This window comes from Xiphophorus couchianus, chromosome 2, assembly GCF_001444195.1.
Source record: "Xiphophorus couchianus chromosome 2, X_couchianus-1.0, whole genome shotgun sequence".
NCBI classification, from domain to species: domain Eukaryota; kingdom Metazoa; phylum Chordata; class Actinopteri; order Cyprinodontiformes; family Poeciliidae; genus Xiphophorus; species Xiphophorus couchianus.
This window is the reverse complement of record NC_040229.1, coordinates 9,752,194-9,769,598: the sequence shown is the minus strand read 5'-3', so window position 1 is coordinate 9,769,598 and position 17,405 is coordinate 9,752,194. Positions and strand designations below refer to the sequence as shown.

The 17,405-nt window shown below is 37.2% G+C and overlaps 1 protein-coding gene across 3 annotated transcripts in view; it reads left to right on the top strand.

The window, feature by feature from the left end:
• Positions 1-17,405, top strand: part of pik3c2g (phosphatidylinositol-4-phosphate 3-kinase catalytic subunit type 2 gamma) — a 25,169-nt gene extending 7,764 nt beyond the window's left edge. For 2 of the 3 annotated variants that reach the window (XM_028041915.1, XM_028041907.1), the window contains exons 7-33: positions 247-317; positions 444-507; positions 592-717; positions 1,620-1,650; positions 2,387-2,567; positions 2,661-2,786; positions 2,892-3,020; positions 3,255-3,369; positions 3,733-3,866; positions 3,948-4,136; positions 5,447-5,540; positions 5,636-5,730; positions 6,685-6,865; positions 6,958-7,065; positions 7,544-7,636; positions 9,338-9,467; positions 9,542-9,678; positions 9,763-9,932; positions 10,828-10,984; positions 11,079-11,188; positions 11,295-11,463; positions 12,298-12,416; positions 12,851-12,947; positions 13,039-13,099; positions 13,601-13,680; positions 13,777-13,902; positions 14,298-17,405. In XM_028041915.1, the coding sequence (XP_027897716.1) occupies positions 247-317; positions 444-507; positions 592-717; positions 1,620-1,650; positions 2,387-2,567; positions 2,661-2,786; positions 2,892-3,020; positions 3,255-3,369; positions 3,733-3,866; positions 3,948-4,136; positions 5,447-5,540; positions 5,636-5,730; positions 6,685-6,865; positions 6,958-7,065; positions 7,544-7,636; positions 9,338-9,467; positions 9,542-9,678; positions 9,763-9,932; positions 10,828-10,984; positions 11,079-11,188; positions 11,295-11,463; positions 12,298-12,416; positions 12,851-12,947; positions 13,039-13,099; positions 13,601-13,680; positions 13,777-13,902; positions 14,298-14,459 (3,255 nt within the window). In that variant the 3' untranslated portion in view covers positions 14,460-17,405. Of the gene's footprint in view, positions 1-246; positions 318-443; positions 508-591; positions 718-1,619; positions 1,651-2,386; positions 2,568-2,660; positions 2,787-2,891; positions 3,021-3,254; positions 3,370-3,732; positions 3,867-3,947; positions 4,137-5,446; positions 5,541-5,635; positions 5,731-6,684; positions 6,866-6,957; positions 7,066-7,543; positions 7,637-9,337; positions 9,468-9,541; positions 9,679-9,762; positions 9,933-10,827; positions 10,985-11,078; positions 11,189-11,294; positions 11,464-12,259; positions 12,417-12,850; positions 12,948-13,038; positions 13,100-13,600; positions 13,681-13,776; positions 13,903-14,297 lie in introns of those variants that run through there. The other variant, XR_003598660.1, reaches the window with a different exon arrangement.

Genomic DNA, 17,405 nt, shown 5'->3' with positions numbered 1-17,405 from the left:
CACCCTGATTATTTTAAGTTTGTTTACACATGCATTCATAAATGCTGGTATTTAAGATCCAGAAAGAACTGAATGAATGAAAACTGTTTATGCCGAATGAGAAAGCGTGACGTTTTATTCTGTATAAACAAAATTCACTTCATTTTTATTTTTTTCTTCATTTATTCCAAACAAGTTGAAATGTCCACCTGTGAATTCTTCATAATTCTTCAACTTAACTATTTAAATCTGTTACTGTTTTCTCAGGCTGCAGATGTAAAGACTGAATGCAATTTGCACCAGTTCCTGCGGCCTGTCAGCGTCCACTGCACCGCAAAGTGAGATAACAACATACTGTCCATTTCTTGTTTGTTTTTGATAGCTGCATCAAGTGTAGCTCAAGTCAGCCACTATTTGCACAAAACAACCAGGCTGACGTCTGTGTGTGTTTTATCATTCCTTAGGTTGAGCATGGAGAATGTGCTCAGTGCCTTCAACAAACATGTGAACGAACTCATGAGCACTAAGGTATGAGGAAAGAACCAGTATGGTCTTTATTGCCTTCATTCAAAAAGTTCATTTTTAATGATTGGATTCTTTTTGTGTCTTCAGTGTAGTATGAATATCCCTCTGGTTGTTACTAATGTTCGCGTCATCAGTAATCTTCTATCTGGGCTGACATGTCACGAGCTAGAGGATGCCATTGGTGCCCTTAATCGAATCAGTCATGTAAATATGGTAGGTATTTGCTACACATTTGCCATGCATGTTTTGGCAGTATTATGTTGAGAGTTGAGGGGAAGATGGATGCTGCTATAAACAGAGTATTACTGGAAGAAAACCTGTTAGGCCTCATTTTCTCTGAGCAGTACTACACGAGTCAGCCCAAATCATTACGCTGTTTTTGTCTATTTCTTTTGTAAAAGCTTCCAATGCAACCAGACAATGGTGTGGTTTACACTTTTGAAACCACTTTATTCCTGGGTTTCCTTCAGTTGTAGGTCTGACCTGGGCGATAAACTGAAAATCAACTCACACCGAAATTTCTGACGATGAGCAACGTCATTTTGCCCATGTTGGTAATTTAGGTGTTTTTAAAAATTTTAATAAAAGTTGTTTTTGGTTCCGGATTACGAAGGCCAGTATAGATAGAAAAAAAATGGGGAATAAATTTCCACTAATTTATTAATCTCAAAAATGTTCTGGAAAAAATGAACATTTCTGAACTTGAAAAGTCAAAAAATGCTCAAAAATAATCTGAATTTTTAAGATTAATTACAGAAAATTTCTAGAAAAAAATATGAAATCTTCTTTATGACTTTTGAAAGTTTTAAATGTCAAAATTTTGCCTCTTAAAACTGAAAAAATGTTTCTACAGTAGACAGACAAGAAAGCCATCATTTGACAATGAGTGTGATTATCACAATGATGGTGTGTTAATACAGTTGTAGATATAAAATAAAGGAGGGAGTAAATTTCCACCAAAAAAACTAAAAATACAGCAGTATGACAAGCTGTATGACAAACAACTACAGCTTGTCATACTGCAAGTTTGTAGTTGCAGTATGACATGATAACAAATGAGTTAGAGATGTCTTTGATTGTGTGTACATAGTTACAGTACATATTTCTTTTTACAGAACCATAATGAAATGATGGAGTGTGAAGCTGGTGAGTCTCTATAGAGGCAGTGTTGTCTGTATGTGTATGAAAAGACATTTATAAACAGTATTTGAGGAGCTGAATTAAACTTGAGTTGATGTTTGATGAAAGGAGCGACACAGTGAGTTGGACCATAAACTAGTGAGGCTGCATAAACCCCCAAAAACACAACTCTGATTCTATCAATTATCCATTTGGTCTTATTGTTACCTGTAGCTTTTGTAAAAAAAAAAAAAGTATTGAAAAAATTGATTTGGGGAAATGTTTCATTTGCCTGATTTTATTACTTTGTAATTATGTTATTTAAATCAATTTTGGTCCTTAAAACATTAACATTTCCACATAACTTTATATTTTGGTTCATCTAATGATGTAATTTTGAAACGTTTTGATCAGTTACTCAGTTCTTGAGCCGCCTTTTTACCAAATACTCTTTTATTCTAGAGTAATTTCTTGGATGGTTACTTTTTACTTTCACTTGAGTAAAAATATGTTGAAGTAATGCTACTCTTACTTAAGTACAATTTCTGGGTACTCTACCCACTTCTGGAGATTTTGCACAAAAATATGATGAACCAGACATTTGTAAATCACTGGGTCTAAATAAATCAACGCAGAAATGATTCATTAGACACACAAAACAATGTTCTCCCATATAGCAACGACACCTGAAGGTTCTTTTCTGACATTGATTCAGGATTGAAAGGTTGTTTTAAGTTTTGACTCGTTCTGTTTCTGATTTCAGCCTTGATCATGCTCAACGGGGCTCTGCTCAAAGTGCTGCAGATATATTTTGATAATTTCCACTCAGACTTCAGAACCCACAAACTTATCGGCACACCCCAAACCGATGATGTCGATAAGAATGGGGATATTTTGCAGTTCAGCATAGTTTCCATCTACAAACTAACCCCGAGCTGGATGAGGTATGTGCACGCTCGGACTTATTCTTCTTCATCCATCCAGAACAGAAACTAATAAGGCAAAAATCTATGTTTTTTACCTTTTGACAATTACAGTAATTATGAAAGTTTCTCTATTTCCTGTGACTTGACATACGGAGAAAAAAATATCAGTGAGACCGGCGTTTCGGAGAATATCAGCACGGCCTTCTCACAAGGAAACAACATCTGCTGTAATCGCCTGTAAGGGACAGAGTTCGTAATGATTCGAGTGATTTTGTTTGTTTTTATGCATAATTTGGAAGATGAAAAACACTCAGAAGGCTGCTTGTTGTTTTTAAATTTCAGGATGGTGTTTCCTGTTCCAGTGAATGAGTTGCCATATGAGAGCATGCTGACATTTCGCCTTAAAGGCACAAAGCGAGGGAGAAACCCAGAACTTTTAAGCTGGGCTGTTCTGCCCCTGTACAGCGACAGGTAGGTTAACTGGTTGTTGCTAGGTAACCAAAGAACTAGAGAGTTGCTAGGTAACCAAATAAAAAAAAAACCACATGTGATGAGTTGACAGAAATTAACCAATCTTACAATCAATAGCCCTTTTTTGTAGGACATTTTTGTTTACAGAGACGTCATAATTAATTTTATTTGTTTTCTTTCTGTTGTTTTGTTTATTTGAATGTAGATTATACTTTTTACTCTGTGTCTGTTCAGGACCTTTGTAAGAGGAGCCGTCCTGCTCAGCATGTCCTCTCTTCCTGAACTGCCGTTCCCTCCGTCTCCTGCCCTGTCCGACAGCCACAGACAGCCTAAAGAAGTCATACTACAGGCGAGTCCTGGGCAACACAACCTCACACTGACTAAATACGGAAGAGGATAAGGGCCACTAATTTTTCTCAGACTTTTGACTTCACTCAGAATTTTGACTTATTTGTCAAAATTTTTGGCTTTTTTCCCTCAAAATTCTGACTTTAATCTGACTTTAATCTGACTTTAATCTTCTATGTAAAAAGTCATAATTTTGACTTCAATCTCAGAATTCTGACTTTTTACATAGGAGATTAAAGTCAGAACTCTGGGGAAGAGGGGGGCCAAAATTATGAGTAAAACATCCGATTTTTTCAGTGGCCTTAATCTTCTTCTGTAACTAGATGATCAAAATACCTCCTCACATATTAGTCTTGTTTTACAGCTTGAATTTGACAACCAGTATGAGTGGGAATACCGCAGACCCATTGCTCTTCCCGGGTTAATCAACTTTACTCAACCTTGTGATGAAGTGCAAAGGAAATTATCAGAGATCTCCAAAAAGCATTGCCTCGCTTTGTAAGTAGAAGTATCAGGAATTCAATTTGTTTTTTGTTGTTTTTGCATAAACCCTTCACAGATTTCTCTTTGCATTATCAGCCTGACAAACAATGAGAAGTCTTTCCTGTGGGACAAACGTTCCTGCAGTGATAAAGGAAGCACGTTCCTCCACCTTCTTCTCGGTGGCGTCCCCCGGTGGCAGCCTGAGGACTTGACGGAAATCTACACAGTGTTAGAGAACTGGCCCATTCATCTGCCAGAGGAGGCTCTCTTCCTGCTAACACCCAGGTAAACAGAAACATAATGACTTTACAAAATATCCATAAAATGTAATTTTTCCTGCCTCGGTTGATTTTTAATTCTGAAGACACGGGCAACATGAGCGAGTCTCTTACCTGCTTTTGTTCTGGGGTTGAAACACACATTTCAAAAAACATGATTAATCGGATTAATCATGATGAATCGATTATTGAAATAATTGCCAACTAATTTAGTAACTGATTAATTGTTAACATGAGTATACAGATTCAAAAAAATATAATTTGCTGAAAGAATAACATATTCATAACAGTACTGTAATTAAGCCAAAACTATAAAAATGTATAAATTTTGCATTTAAGATAAAAGCACATTTGTCTGTGAAATATGTTTCAGTCAAAACTTCAAACTTCAGAAAAACTATCTGAGGATGAACCAAACTCGTGGAAGTTTCCAGATTTTCTCCTGATATCATTGCAGAATTTTTTAAATGTAATAAAACAATATGAAGCGTGCTTTCATTCAAGTCGTTCCACTTAACTTGGATGATTTGAAATGATCTTTAAGCCTCTAAAGCCATAAAATCATCTCCCGGGCTTCCACACATAGTTTACTGCAATGCAAAAACACAAAATCTTACCAAGTATGTTTGGTCTAGTTTCTGTGGGAAATATTTTAGTACACTTAAAATTAGACAAACTAACTTACACGTAACTTCTCTGAAAGATATAGGAGCTTGTTTTAAGTAAATAATTCTCTAATATTGATGAAAAAGTTCTAGTTCCATTGGCAGATTATTTCACTTGTAACGAGACTTTCCCCCAGATAATAAATGAAATAATCTGCCAGTGGAACTAGTACTTTTTAACAATATCAAGGAATTATCAACTTAAAACGTTGGTTACGTATTTTAACCCCAGATTCTATGAGTATAGGCGCAGCCCTTTAAGGCTATCGCTCTGATATCTTGCTGAGAAGTTACTTTTAAGTTATTTTAGTTTTATTTCAAGTGTACTTTCACTGTGTATTTTCACTAGAAACTAGACCAAAATTACTTGGTAAGATTTTGTTTTTGTTTTACCCTTAAACGTCTCACATTGAAGAAGCAAAGTCTCTCTCAATATCCTGGCGTTCAGCTCATAAGTAACTTAAAACAGGAAAAGTTTAGTGCAATTAAATGTCTCTTGTTTAAATGTTACTTTTATAGATTGCAAATATTGTAGCATTTCATGCAGTTCTAGCCTTTACTGACATAGAAACTGTTTTATTCTTCTTTGCTAAGAAATCCAGCATCCCATTAAAATGTATGTAAATCTTGTTTCTTAAAACTTCTCTTTCAGTTTTCCAGATGAGACAGTCCGAAAAGCTGCGGTAGATTATTTTGTTCAGATTCCAGATGGAGAGCTGGAGTTGTTTCTGCCACAGCTGGTCCAGGTAAGGAAAGTGACACAGAACTTTTTTAAAGTTTACAGAAAGTTTTCAGATATCGATAGCTGAATAACCTTTTTGTTTTGTTTATTTTCTTAAAGGCTCTGAAGAGCGAGTGGAAACTTGACGGGCCTCTGGTGACGCTGCTGTTGGACCGATCCCTGAAGAACATACGGATTGCTCATCAACTATACTGGTCAGTCGGACTTTGAACTGGGAGCACAAGGACATCATATAATATATTTCATTACAAGAAGCAGCTGTGCACACATTGTGCCTGATCAAAAATTGTGCAGGACTTAAAATGTCACACTCTTCAGATCTAATATGATTAAGGAAATAATAAACCAAGAGAACCTTCACTAAAAAAACATTAAATGTTTGGTCTGGTTTTTAGTGCAAAAATCTTATTACAGATTAAATAAAACAACACTAATTTACAAGTAACTTTTCAGCAAGATATAGGCATTGTTTTAAGCCAATAATTCTTTAATATTGATGATAAATAACATGGGGAAAATGTGTTGTTATAAATGTTATAAGTTATAACTCTTAGTGGATTTAGTAATTTTCTTAAAATCAATAAAAAAGAAATACTGAAAACTAGCTCCTATATCTTGCTGAAAAGGTATTTGTACATTAATTTTGTCTTATTTCAAGTGTACTAAAATATTTGCAATACAAAAATTGTAATCAACCCCTTATCGGCCGAAAGATGTCACTGATGACACATTTTTACCAGCCAACTTTGCATTACAGTTATTCTGCGATATTTTGCACCATCTGAAAAATTCCAACGGTTTCTGAAAGGGGAGACGTTGCACTTTCCAGCCAATATTGGGTTATTACGGTAATTTCACTCCCGCCGTTGCAGGAGGGACTTTAGTTTAATCTGATGAAACACTCTTTTAATAGATGGTAAATTGTAAATATCTGCTAGATATTGAAAGTTTCAGTTGCTATGGAGAAATGGGCAAAAATATTTATTCACGGACCATTTAAAGAACTTTTACAATTAAAATAAGAAAAAATATCCAGGTGGAGATTTGAGACTTGGCCTTCACGGGTTAATCTAAATGTTTTTGGTATTTAAATGTCTGTTTTTCCAGATCCCTTTGTTGACGTGTTTATGGTTTAAATATCCCGGCAGGCTGCTGGAGGATACCCACACTGACCGCTACTTCCAGAGCTGGCTGAGTAAAGTCCAGGCTGCCTTGATGCACTGCTGTGGCCGAGCACTGAGGAAGGAGCTGGATCATGAATCCCATCTGGTGCAGGTTCTCTTTCAGGTGGCCCAAAAAATTTGCTTTGCTGACAAGCCTCAACGTCAGGTTTGTAAAAACATTTAAAGTTGCCTTTTATCAGAGCTGTAAAAGAGTTGGCAATGCATTTTCTTTTTTGCACCATTTGATTCTTTTTGCAGAATGTTTTGAACAGAGAAAAGGGAGTTATTGATGAGTTTTTTAAAAGTGGCATCACCTGCCGTCTGCCTCTAGACCCTGCAGTCAGTGTAAAAGCTGTCAACTTGGATGTAAGCATGCACACTTCACTGCAAAAACACAACAGCTAACCAAGAGTGTTTGGTCTAGTTTCTAGTCTAAATATATTAGTACATTTGAAATAAGAGAAAATTAATGTAGAAGTAACTTTTTAGCGAGATACAAGAGCTAGTTATAAGTAAATAATGATAAGTAAAGATTGTTTCTTAAACAGTATTAGTTCCACTGGCAAATTATTTCACTTAAAACAACAAAATTTTCCCCGAATATAACTAGTCATTTTTCTTTTACCCAATATTAAGGAATTATTCACTTAAAACAAGCAACTATATCTTGCTGAAAAGTTACTTATTTAATTTTGTGCTATTTCAATTGTATTGAGATATTTGCACTAGAAACAAGACCAAAAATACTTGGTAACATTTAGTGTTTTTGCAGTATTCCACTTGATGCTGCATAGCATCTGCAGGGTTTTGCCGTAGTTTTTACTCCTCGGTTCTTTTTTTTCAGGCATGTAGGTTCTACAGCTCCAACGCTGCTCCTCTGGGGGTGACATTCATTTGTGAAGACTCTCTAACTAAAGCCACCAGTGTCATTTGCAAGGTTAGTGACGATCATCAACTTCCGTGGCAATAAACTGCTTTTTGATATCTCTTATGGTTTTTGCCTAATTTCTCTTTCAGTTCTCTCACTCAGAGTGAAATTGAGACTGCAGTGTTTTGTAAAAAGATTCAGTTAAACACTTCCTCACAGACTCAGTAGTTTACAAAAAAAATTATTTTCAGGAAAAGCGCTTGTCTTTGGTGCAGATTTTACAGTTTTCCATCAAATCTTTTCAATGCACAAAGATGTCTGCCATTTGACTCTGGTGTATTTTGTGTCTAGTTGTTTGACAAGATCACAGCTTCTAATAATGGCATAAAACAAGTTGAATTTAGCATAGTTTGCCCCTGATTAAACCTGTTACCGTTTGCTTACCTGATATTTCTGCTTATACATTTAATAAATGTATTACCAACCTGAGCTTTGTCGCTGCTCCTTTGATGAATGACGTCTGACAACTTCTCCAGTGTAAAATGTCATGGACCTGCTGAGGTACAACATATTTCTGTCAATCTGCAAACGATTACGCTGTGGCTTTCTCAGGCACCCAGCTGTGGAACCCAAAAAACTATGTTTTATAACTGAAATTGAATGTTTGTACTTCCATTTGGGTTTCTGCTGATTCTAAAAACAACTCAAGTGCTTAAAAAAACACCTGGCCAGTTAGTGTAAAAAAAAAATAAAAAGTTTTTTTTTTTTGGAAAAGAAGCCATTTCAAAAACCTCCAGAATGTATCATCACAAAGTAACCCCATCTCACCTAGTAACCCCAGTGCCCGTTACCTAGCAACCCCAATAAAGTTCCGCCCGTCACCTAGCAACCCAAGCTGAGTTCCAGATCGTTTGGTATGTGCTGTACAATATCTACTGAAAGAGACGAGTGTTTTGCTGCTGACTTAACACAGGGGTGTCAAACTAATTTTCATTTTGGGTCATATTAAAATCTGAATGTTCTTAAAGGGCCGATTGAGCCAGAATGTATTGATAAAATATCATTAAACAGCTGTTTGTTTCAGCGTTCAATAAGTGTTTCTTAAAATTAAATTATATTCAACATCTTTTCACACTGATCAGTCCATCCAGGATTTCTTGATTGTTTTTGTCAGATTTTGTGGTGTTAATTCTGAAATATTTGTAAAGAATTTTTACTATCTTTGCGCTGTTGTTAAATACGACTTTTTATTAATTGCCGTATTGGTCACAGACTATAACTTGACATCAAGTAAGGCTGAAGCAGCAGTAACTTAAACCCAATGTTTCTGGCTAATTTTGAGAGAAATTTGCAGTAAAAATCCCCAAAAATGTGGACACGTGATTGTGTGAATTTTACGGATTTGTGAACAACTGGAGGGACTTATTGATGTAATTTGGAGTCTAGAGGGCCACATTAAAAGCTACAGTGGGCCAGATTTGGCCCCCGGGCCACAAGTTTGACACGTGACTTAATACTTGCTCATCTGTGTTCGGCAATTTTCATGCAGTGTAAAGGATGAGTTGGGGGCGTGGCCAGCAGCAACTTATTTGAATTTAAAGTGACAAGATGCCCTAAATCAGCTCAAAATTGCCAGATGTGGGCAGACTGAAATCTCACTGTTTAAGAATGATTTTGTGCAAAAAATGTAATAAACATATTTTGTTATTTTTTACTTTTGTCATTGTAATGTAAACAACTGCCCACATTTACACACAATATGATTTTCAGGTGGGGGATGACCTGCGTCAGGACATGCTGATTCTTCAGATAGTCCGTGTGATGGACTGGGTTTGGCTCCAGGAGGGGCTGGACCTGCAGATGATTACGTTCCGGTGTATTTCTACCGGCAAAGCTCAGGGTAAAGGATTGTTATTGGCTTATTATTCCATGTTTTCTGAGATCATCCTTAATTATATCGCTTGTGGTCATCAGGTCTGGTGGAAGTTGTACCAGATGCCGTGACGCTGCGAAAGATTCACCAGGAGTGGGGCGTGAGTGGGACGCTTCGAGTCGACACGCTGGAGAAATGGTTCCACATGTTGAACAGAACTAAAGAAGGCTACGAAAAGGTTGAACCTTAAGGCAATGCGGATGTTTTACCGTTGGGTATTTCTGTTGTCATTTTGTATCAACCTTCTGCTGTGCACGTGCAGGCGGTGACGAATTTCATCCACTCGTGTGCGGGTTGGTGCGTAGCCACCTTCATCCTGGGGATCTGTGATCGCCACAATGACAACATCATGCTGAAGCGGAGTGGACACATGTTCCACATTGACTTTAGCAAAATCATGGGAAACGCACAGAAGTTTGCAAATATACCTAGGCAAGTTGGTGGAAAAGGGAATGTAGTGGGGATAATCAGGGCCGGATCTAGAATGATAAGGGCCCCTGGATAGGGCCAGTGTTGATGCCCTAAACTAACAAACAAAGAAAATAAAGAAGCTTTGTACTCATTAATAGATAGTCCTACACATCAGCAGGTGGTTTATAACATCTGACAGCTCCATGTTGGTCCCAAAAAGATGTCAGAATTTTAAAATAGAGTATTGTATAAAGGGATTATTTGTTTGTAAACACACCAATATGTACACAACTTGACTTCAGAAAGAGCCTGCAAACTGACCTTTAAACTGCTACTAGTTGCCTTTGTTACCCACATTTCTCTTGCTGTTTTAACATCATCCAGCTTGTCACAGTACTACAATTGTTTATCAAAGCTTGGTAAATTACGCTGTCCAAACAACATTTAGTTTTATACTTACTAATAGTAGCCCAGAACAAGAATCAAACATGGAGAACCAACAAACATTTAACATCATGCTTTGCCAGGAGAAGAGAGGTGATCTTCACTGGCTGCAAGTTGTAAATCATTTTGTTAGCCTAATTGTAAATAGTTTAAATAATTAGAGTAATATATTCTTGCTTACTTTCTGGAGGCGACATGCGCAGTACACTGGATGCTGACTCATCGTGATATCGCCTGATAAGCCCTCTATGTGTAACAATATTAAAACTCCACACTTTATATGGGCCTATGAGTTTTATATAAAGTATAATGTTTATTAAACATGCATTTATTGCACAAACACCCTGGACTACTGCCCCCTGTTAGCTCTTTGTAAGGTCCGGCCCAAGGGTTAATAATGATAAAACAAAAGAAAACAAAACAATACAGAGACATAATAAATCTGCAAAATCCTTTTTTCACATGACATCAGGGACAGAAGACCCTTCGTTTTCACGTCTGAGATGCAGCACTTCATCACAGGCGGCGGAGAGAAACCTCAGCGCTTGCATCACTTTGTGGAGCTCTGCTGTGAAGCTTATAACATCATCAGAAGCCGCTCTGCACTGATACTCAGCATGTTGGAGCTGGTAAGACCTTTCGAATCGAACACACAACATCTTCATCAAAATGCTGATGGTCTGTCTGAGAGCACCTGAACCTTAAAAATGTGGATTTTTCCAGCTGCTTTCTGCAGAACTCCCAGAACTGAAGGACTTCAATGACTTGCAGTTCGTCCTGAACAACCTCAGACCTCATGACACAGACCTAGAAGCCACTTCCTACTTTACCAAGTAACTTCACGTGCCACCCATTATCACCCATTATCACCTCACACATAATCCTGGGATGTACATTTTGTCTGCGGTTGTGCTAATCAAGTGATTAACTCTGCTGTAGAAAAATCAAGGAGAGTATGGACTGTGTGGCTGTCAAGTTTAACTTCTTCACCCACACCATGGTTCAGCCAAAGAAACAACAGACAACACGCCGGCACAGTCTTCCTGGAACCAACACCAACATCCAGAAAGCCGTCATCCAGGACTTTTCTGTCAAGGGACGAGTTGTGGTGAGGCCAAATTTTGGTTCTTTGCGTTCTTAGCAATGAAATATCACTGAACGTGAGCTTTGTGTTGCATCCTGACAGCCCAGGGAAAAAAGAGCAGTAAATTTTGACCAAAGAAATTTTAAAACTTTGAGTTTAATCTCAAGATTTTTCTAGAAATCCTCCAAAAGTTGAAAATTTGTGAGGAAACAGCTCAGGAATGTTCAAAGTCATCTGATAAATTTTCTAAAAGGAAACATGAAAATGTCTGAGTTTGAAAAGTCAAAAATTTTGATTCATTTCAGAAATTTTCTAGAAAAAAATCTTCGATTTGAAATGCAGAATTTTTTGTTTTGTTTTTTCTGACATATTTCTGAGATTAATTGCAAAATGTCCGATTTTTTGACAGAAATGTACTCCTCTTTTTGTGAGTACTGAGCTTATCCACAAACTGATCTTGAACTGATCCACAATAAGCTCTAATGGCCCTAATTTCCTGTAGTAGTAGTAACCCCACTCATTGTCAAGTGACGGCTTCCATGTTTGCTGTAGAAACTTTTTTAGTAACACGCTGAGTTCATAAAGCGTGTTTTCCTGGTGTTGAGTGGAGTGATATTGGTATCTGTGGGTGTTTTGCTGCTCTTTGATCAGAAGAGGTTTTCCTATGTCAGGTTTAGTCACTTGAAGGCTCAGAGATTTGCCTGGTTCCTTTTCCCACAAGAACATTTACACAAAAACATCAGTTGGTAATATTATAATCCCGTCAAACTGTCTGTCTGCAGCAGGTTATACTAAATCTCTGTATTCATTCCCCATGCAGCTGCAGACTGTTTTTGTGTGTCTGTGCGTGAATTGCAGACTTACAACCTAACAATAACAATTGATGATGGAGTTTTGACGAGTCAGAAGACATTCAAAGAGTTTGAACTGATCCACAATAAGCTCCAGACTTACTTCATTGAATCTAAGCTGCCACAGTGAGTACAAATGGCTAAGCTATACTGCAAAAATACAAAATACTTTTGTCTGGTTTCTAATGCAAATTTCTTATTTTTTTTGTAATTTCAGGTGTAGTAACCTACAAGTGACTTTTGATGAAGATATAATTCCTTAATACTGATGAAAAAGTACTAGTTCATCAGATTTTATTTTAAGTGAAATAGTCTGCTAGTGGAACTGGTACCTTTTCTTCAATAGAAAGGAATTATTGGGTTAAAATAAGCTCCTATATCTAGTTGAAAAGTTACTTGTAAGTTAGTTTTGTCTTATTTCAAGTATCCTAAGATATTTGCAATATAAACTAGACCAATAACATGTGGCAAGATTTTGTTATTGCAGTCCATTTTTTGTTTTATGAATTGTTTTTTGTATTTACTAACGTTTCTAACCTGAACCTTTTTATCTCATTAAGGTTTCCAAGCTGGTATCAAATGTCGTTTACCCCACAGAAGAGGAAGGCTCTGCTGAATACTTACTTAAAACAGCTCTTTGAGGGGCCGTGCAAGGGAGTAAGAGTCTAATCCAGTCTCAGGATGGTTTTTCATAATCCTCCCAAATCCTTAATTCTTACTGTGAAACGTCTCATTGTGTCATCTGCAGGATGAATATGTGTGCAGCTTGTTTCTAGATGGTCCCAGTGCCAAAACAAATGTGGGAACAGGTAATATCAAAGGGGATCTATTATCCAAAATTCACATTTTGTATATTTTTATACTTCCATTTGGGTTTCTACTACTTTTAAAAGCAGCACAAGTTCTAACAAAACCACCCCAGACATTTTGTGGTAATAAGTTAATGCTTTTTGGTGTCCCTGTAATGTCACAAATCAGTCCACTTAGCAACTAAGAGAAGTTCCAGCACGTTTGGTCAGCTGGTTTAACTGCTGTATGCACTGTACAATGGCTGCTGGAAAATAAAAGTGTTTTGTTGTTGACTTATTATCCAGAAACCACTTGCTACCTTCTTGCTAGTTGTGCAGGAGTCTCCACTTCTGCTTTTCAAAGATGTACGATTGTATAATTGGAAGAAAAAAAAGTAATGAACATGTTTTGTGTCGCCTGTACTGTAGACCCATCCTAACTTTTTTAAGAAAACCTGTCACCTTTACAGCATAACTGAAGACTGATGGAGAGAAGTTTGACGTAAGCTCTGTGTGTTGCAGGAGGCCGTCCTCAGATCCAGCTGCGTATATCGTACTCAAACTGCAAGCTCTCTGTGTTGGTGAAACACCTGCAGAACATCGTTAGTTTGCGTCATTCTTTGAACAAAGTTGTGTGTTCTGATGAAATATAGTAAAACAGGCTCTAATGGGTTCTCTGCTGTTGTGCTGTTTTACAGAAGTTGCCAAATGGTTCAAACCCTGATGCCTACGTGGTCACGCGGCTGAGACCAGACCCTGCGCAGACCTCCAAGAGGAAGACGAAGGTGGTCAGCAACAACGACCACCCGACTTTCAATGAGCTGGTAAAGTTCACCCTTTACAGTACACACTTGGAAAGGATCAAGATGTCACTTAGGATCACCAAAGTCCTGAACATATGATGTGACATAAAGTCTATCCAAGTCATGAAAATGGGTGACATGTTATGGCAATAATTGGTTTATAAGGGTAAAAAAAAAAACATCTTGAAAAAATGGCAGTCATCCTGAAATTCAAATGGTTAATTGGACAGATGACGATGCTAAAAAATTAGCACATTGAGGGTGAGGATACAATTATTTATGTTTGTAACCAGACATAAAATATTTTTACAGTATTATGCTGAACTATAAGGCTGTTTCGTATGTAAAACCCTCGATAATTTAAGTGTATTAAACAAAACAACCTTTATATAAACAAATTTGCCTCATTCTCACAGCTGGAGTACAACTGTATCCCACTGCTGGATGGGATTTCACTGAAGGTGACGGTGAAGAGCAGAAAGGCCAAGAAGACATTTGTAGCTGCAACCAGTATTAAACTGGAAGAAGACCTGCTGGACAAGGAGCTGTGCTTTCCCCTTGGGAACTGTGTAATCTGACCCTGAGGACTGCACTGTGAGCCTGCCGCCAGCAGGGGGAGCCAACACACTTACTGTATTATATGTTTTATTTTAATGTAGGCAGGGAAATACAGGACATCATCCACTAAGAAATCTTATAAATTATATTTCTCTGCAAAAGGTATGTTAACCTACCTCCAGAATTTAAAGCACTGACTGGCTGGGATTTTTGGCTAAAGTTATGTTAAAAATGCATGTTTATGGTTAAATAAACCATATAAACTTTTTTTTTAATTAAATGAGATCAAATTAATATTATAGAAATGATTTATGAAGGAAAGGGCGTACTGCCTAAATTTCCCTCTAGACCTCAGAGCCACAGAACTTCAAGATTACATCTGTATACTTAAATATTATTTTATCAGTGGAAACAAAGCAGTTTTATTTCTCTACTGTTAAAATTAAAACAATGTGAAAAGATGCTAAATATAATTTAATCCTAATAAGTACAAATTGAGGGCAGACAAAGCTGTAATATTTTAACAGTTTTGTCAATATGTAGTTCTATTAATACATTCAAGGTCTCCAAACCGGACCTTTGAAGACGATTAGGGCCACTAGAAGGAAAAAAGACCTTTAATCTCAGAATTCAGACTTTGGATCTCAGAAGATTAAAGTCAGAATTGGGATTTAAGAGAGAACTGACATCAATCTGAGAATTCAGATTTTTTTTCCTCAAAATTCTGACGTTTTTTCTCAGAATTCCAACTTTGGATCTCAGAAGATTAAAGTCAGAATTCTTAGATTACATTCAGAATTTTGAGATCAAGTAGAGAATTCTGACATTAATCTCAGAATTCTGACAATTTCTTTCTCAGAATTTTGAATTTGGATCACAAAAGATTAGTTAAAATTCCAAGATTAAATTCAGAATTCTGAGATTAAAGTCAGATTTTCTTGTTGTATTTTTGTTTCAGTGACCCTCAGCCTCTTCCAAATAGGGGACATTTATAATCTGGATGTTGCCCTAAATGAAAATGACTCAGCCATCCTGCTTCTGCTGGTAGTCTAGTTTATTTTTGTTTTTTTGAAAGTGAGTCAAACTAGAGACTTTATGTGTTTTTATGTGACAGATTAAGAGTGAAGGGATGCTTCAAGATGTCTGCTTCTTACCTGCACAGGCATGTTTGTCCCTCCAGCCTGCATGTCCTTGACCAGTGGAATTAGAGGCGAGAGACTAGGCGACTGTGTGAGCAGGATGACAACTCAGCATCTCAGGCCTGAGGGGCCGAGTTAACACTCAGCCCACCTCCCTCTCACTCCATCCACTGTTTTATCCATCAGTGGCATTTAAATACAGTCGGGCACGCGCGTCTACACACAGAGGCAACCAAATCACTGACTCTGATCGACATGCACACTCGCTCCTGCTGGGCCAAACTGGGTCTTCGTGTTATCTTGATGCCATTCCAGTCCTGACAGGCCTGCTGACCCGTACTTTCCTTTTACCTCATTTAAAGGATTTAGTGACGAACAGAGATGGAAATAGACTTCCCTGCACTGGATTCAGCTCAATAATGTATACCTCTTTGGAGACTATTTATAATATTCCCTGACGGGTTTCTCGAATGGAAATGGAACTGGTTGCCATTTTTTGATGACTGCGGTCATGTAGCGTTATTAAAATTGGTGTCACTCACCACTGTCAGCCCGGATATGTGAAAGCAACAGAACACAGACACATTTGTTGGCACCGCTGGTGTTAAAAGCTCTAAAATAAACGTATCTGTTGCTGCAGCAGCAGCATAATCTCACCAGAAACATTACATGAAGTCGACCTTTACTCAGCGGGGAGAAAAAAAAATCTGTCTTTAGAAATAAATGTTGTCTTTTTTAAATTACTGCAAAAGACCATTTGGCAAAAGGAGGACACTTCTGTTTTGAAGCAGAAAAGAGAGCAAAGTTTTTACTATTCTTCTACACACAGTCTCCATTGGTCAGTAGTGTCCAAACGTTTTGCTAAAATATCAAGTTGAAAATACTCTGGAGAACAAAAGTTAGTTTTTTTTAATTAAGTTACTTTATGTTAACTTCTCTCTCTTGTATCCCCAACAATAAACTAACCACACAGTATTTTAAAGGTGGCATATTACTTCCTTTAACAAGTTAGGATATGTCTATGCCTATACAAAACATGTTCATTACATTTTTGCACAAAATCATTCCTTGATATTGAGCTTTATGTCTGCTCATAACTGTTGTAGGACCTCTTGTCACTTTAACTCTTTAAAAAAATCTTTAAAACTTTAAATAAGCTGCCCCCCAACTCAATGTTTACACTCGCACATAAAAATGGCAGCAAACAGACGCAGAATTATACAAGTGTATATCTTTGAACAGCAGAAGTTGAGCCTGCTGCACAATTAACAAGAATGCAGCAAGTGTTTTCTGGTGGGTAAGTCAACAACAAATTGCATAGCGCATACAGGGGTTGAACCAGAAGACCAAATGTGCAGGAGCGCCACTTTGGTTGCTAGGTGACAGGTGGAATTTTGCTGGGGTTGCTAGGTAACGGGCTGGGCAGTTAAAAAGAAAAAAATTGCATTCAATGTTCCAGATATTTGGGGTTGATGATCTCTGTCTAGATTTTTCTGTGTGCGTTTTCAGCAACAACAGTATACAGCTCACCCCTTTTTTTATATTAAATGGTTCAGCTGAAGTTTGGTTTTCAGTAAAATTCAGCAAATGTTTTTCAGTCCAGTTTACCAACTTAGTAAATTAAAAGCAAAAAAAAAACATTTTTGATAAAAGATAAAAACTTTGTGTTGTACCTTACGTTTTTATTTTACGGCCTCAAATTAATTAACATTTGCCCGTAATATTTTTTTTTTTTACTTTATCTGCATCAACCGCTTGAGTTTGTAACCTACTTTATTTTGGTAGCAGGACAGATAAGCCTTTTTTTTTTTTTACCCCTCCAGGGGG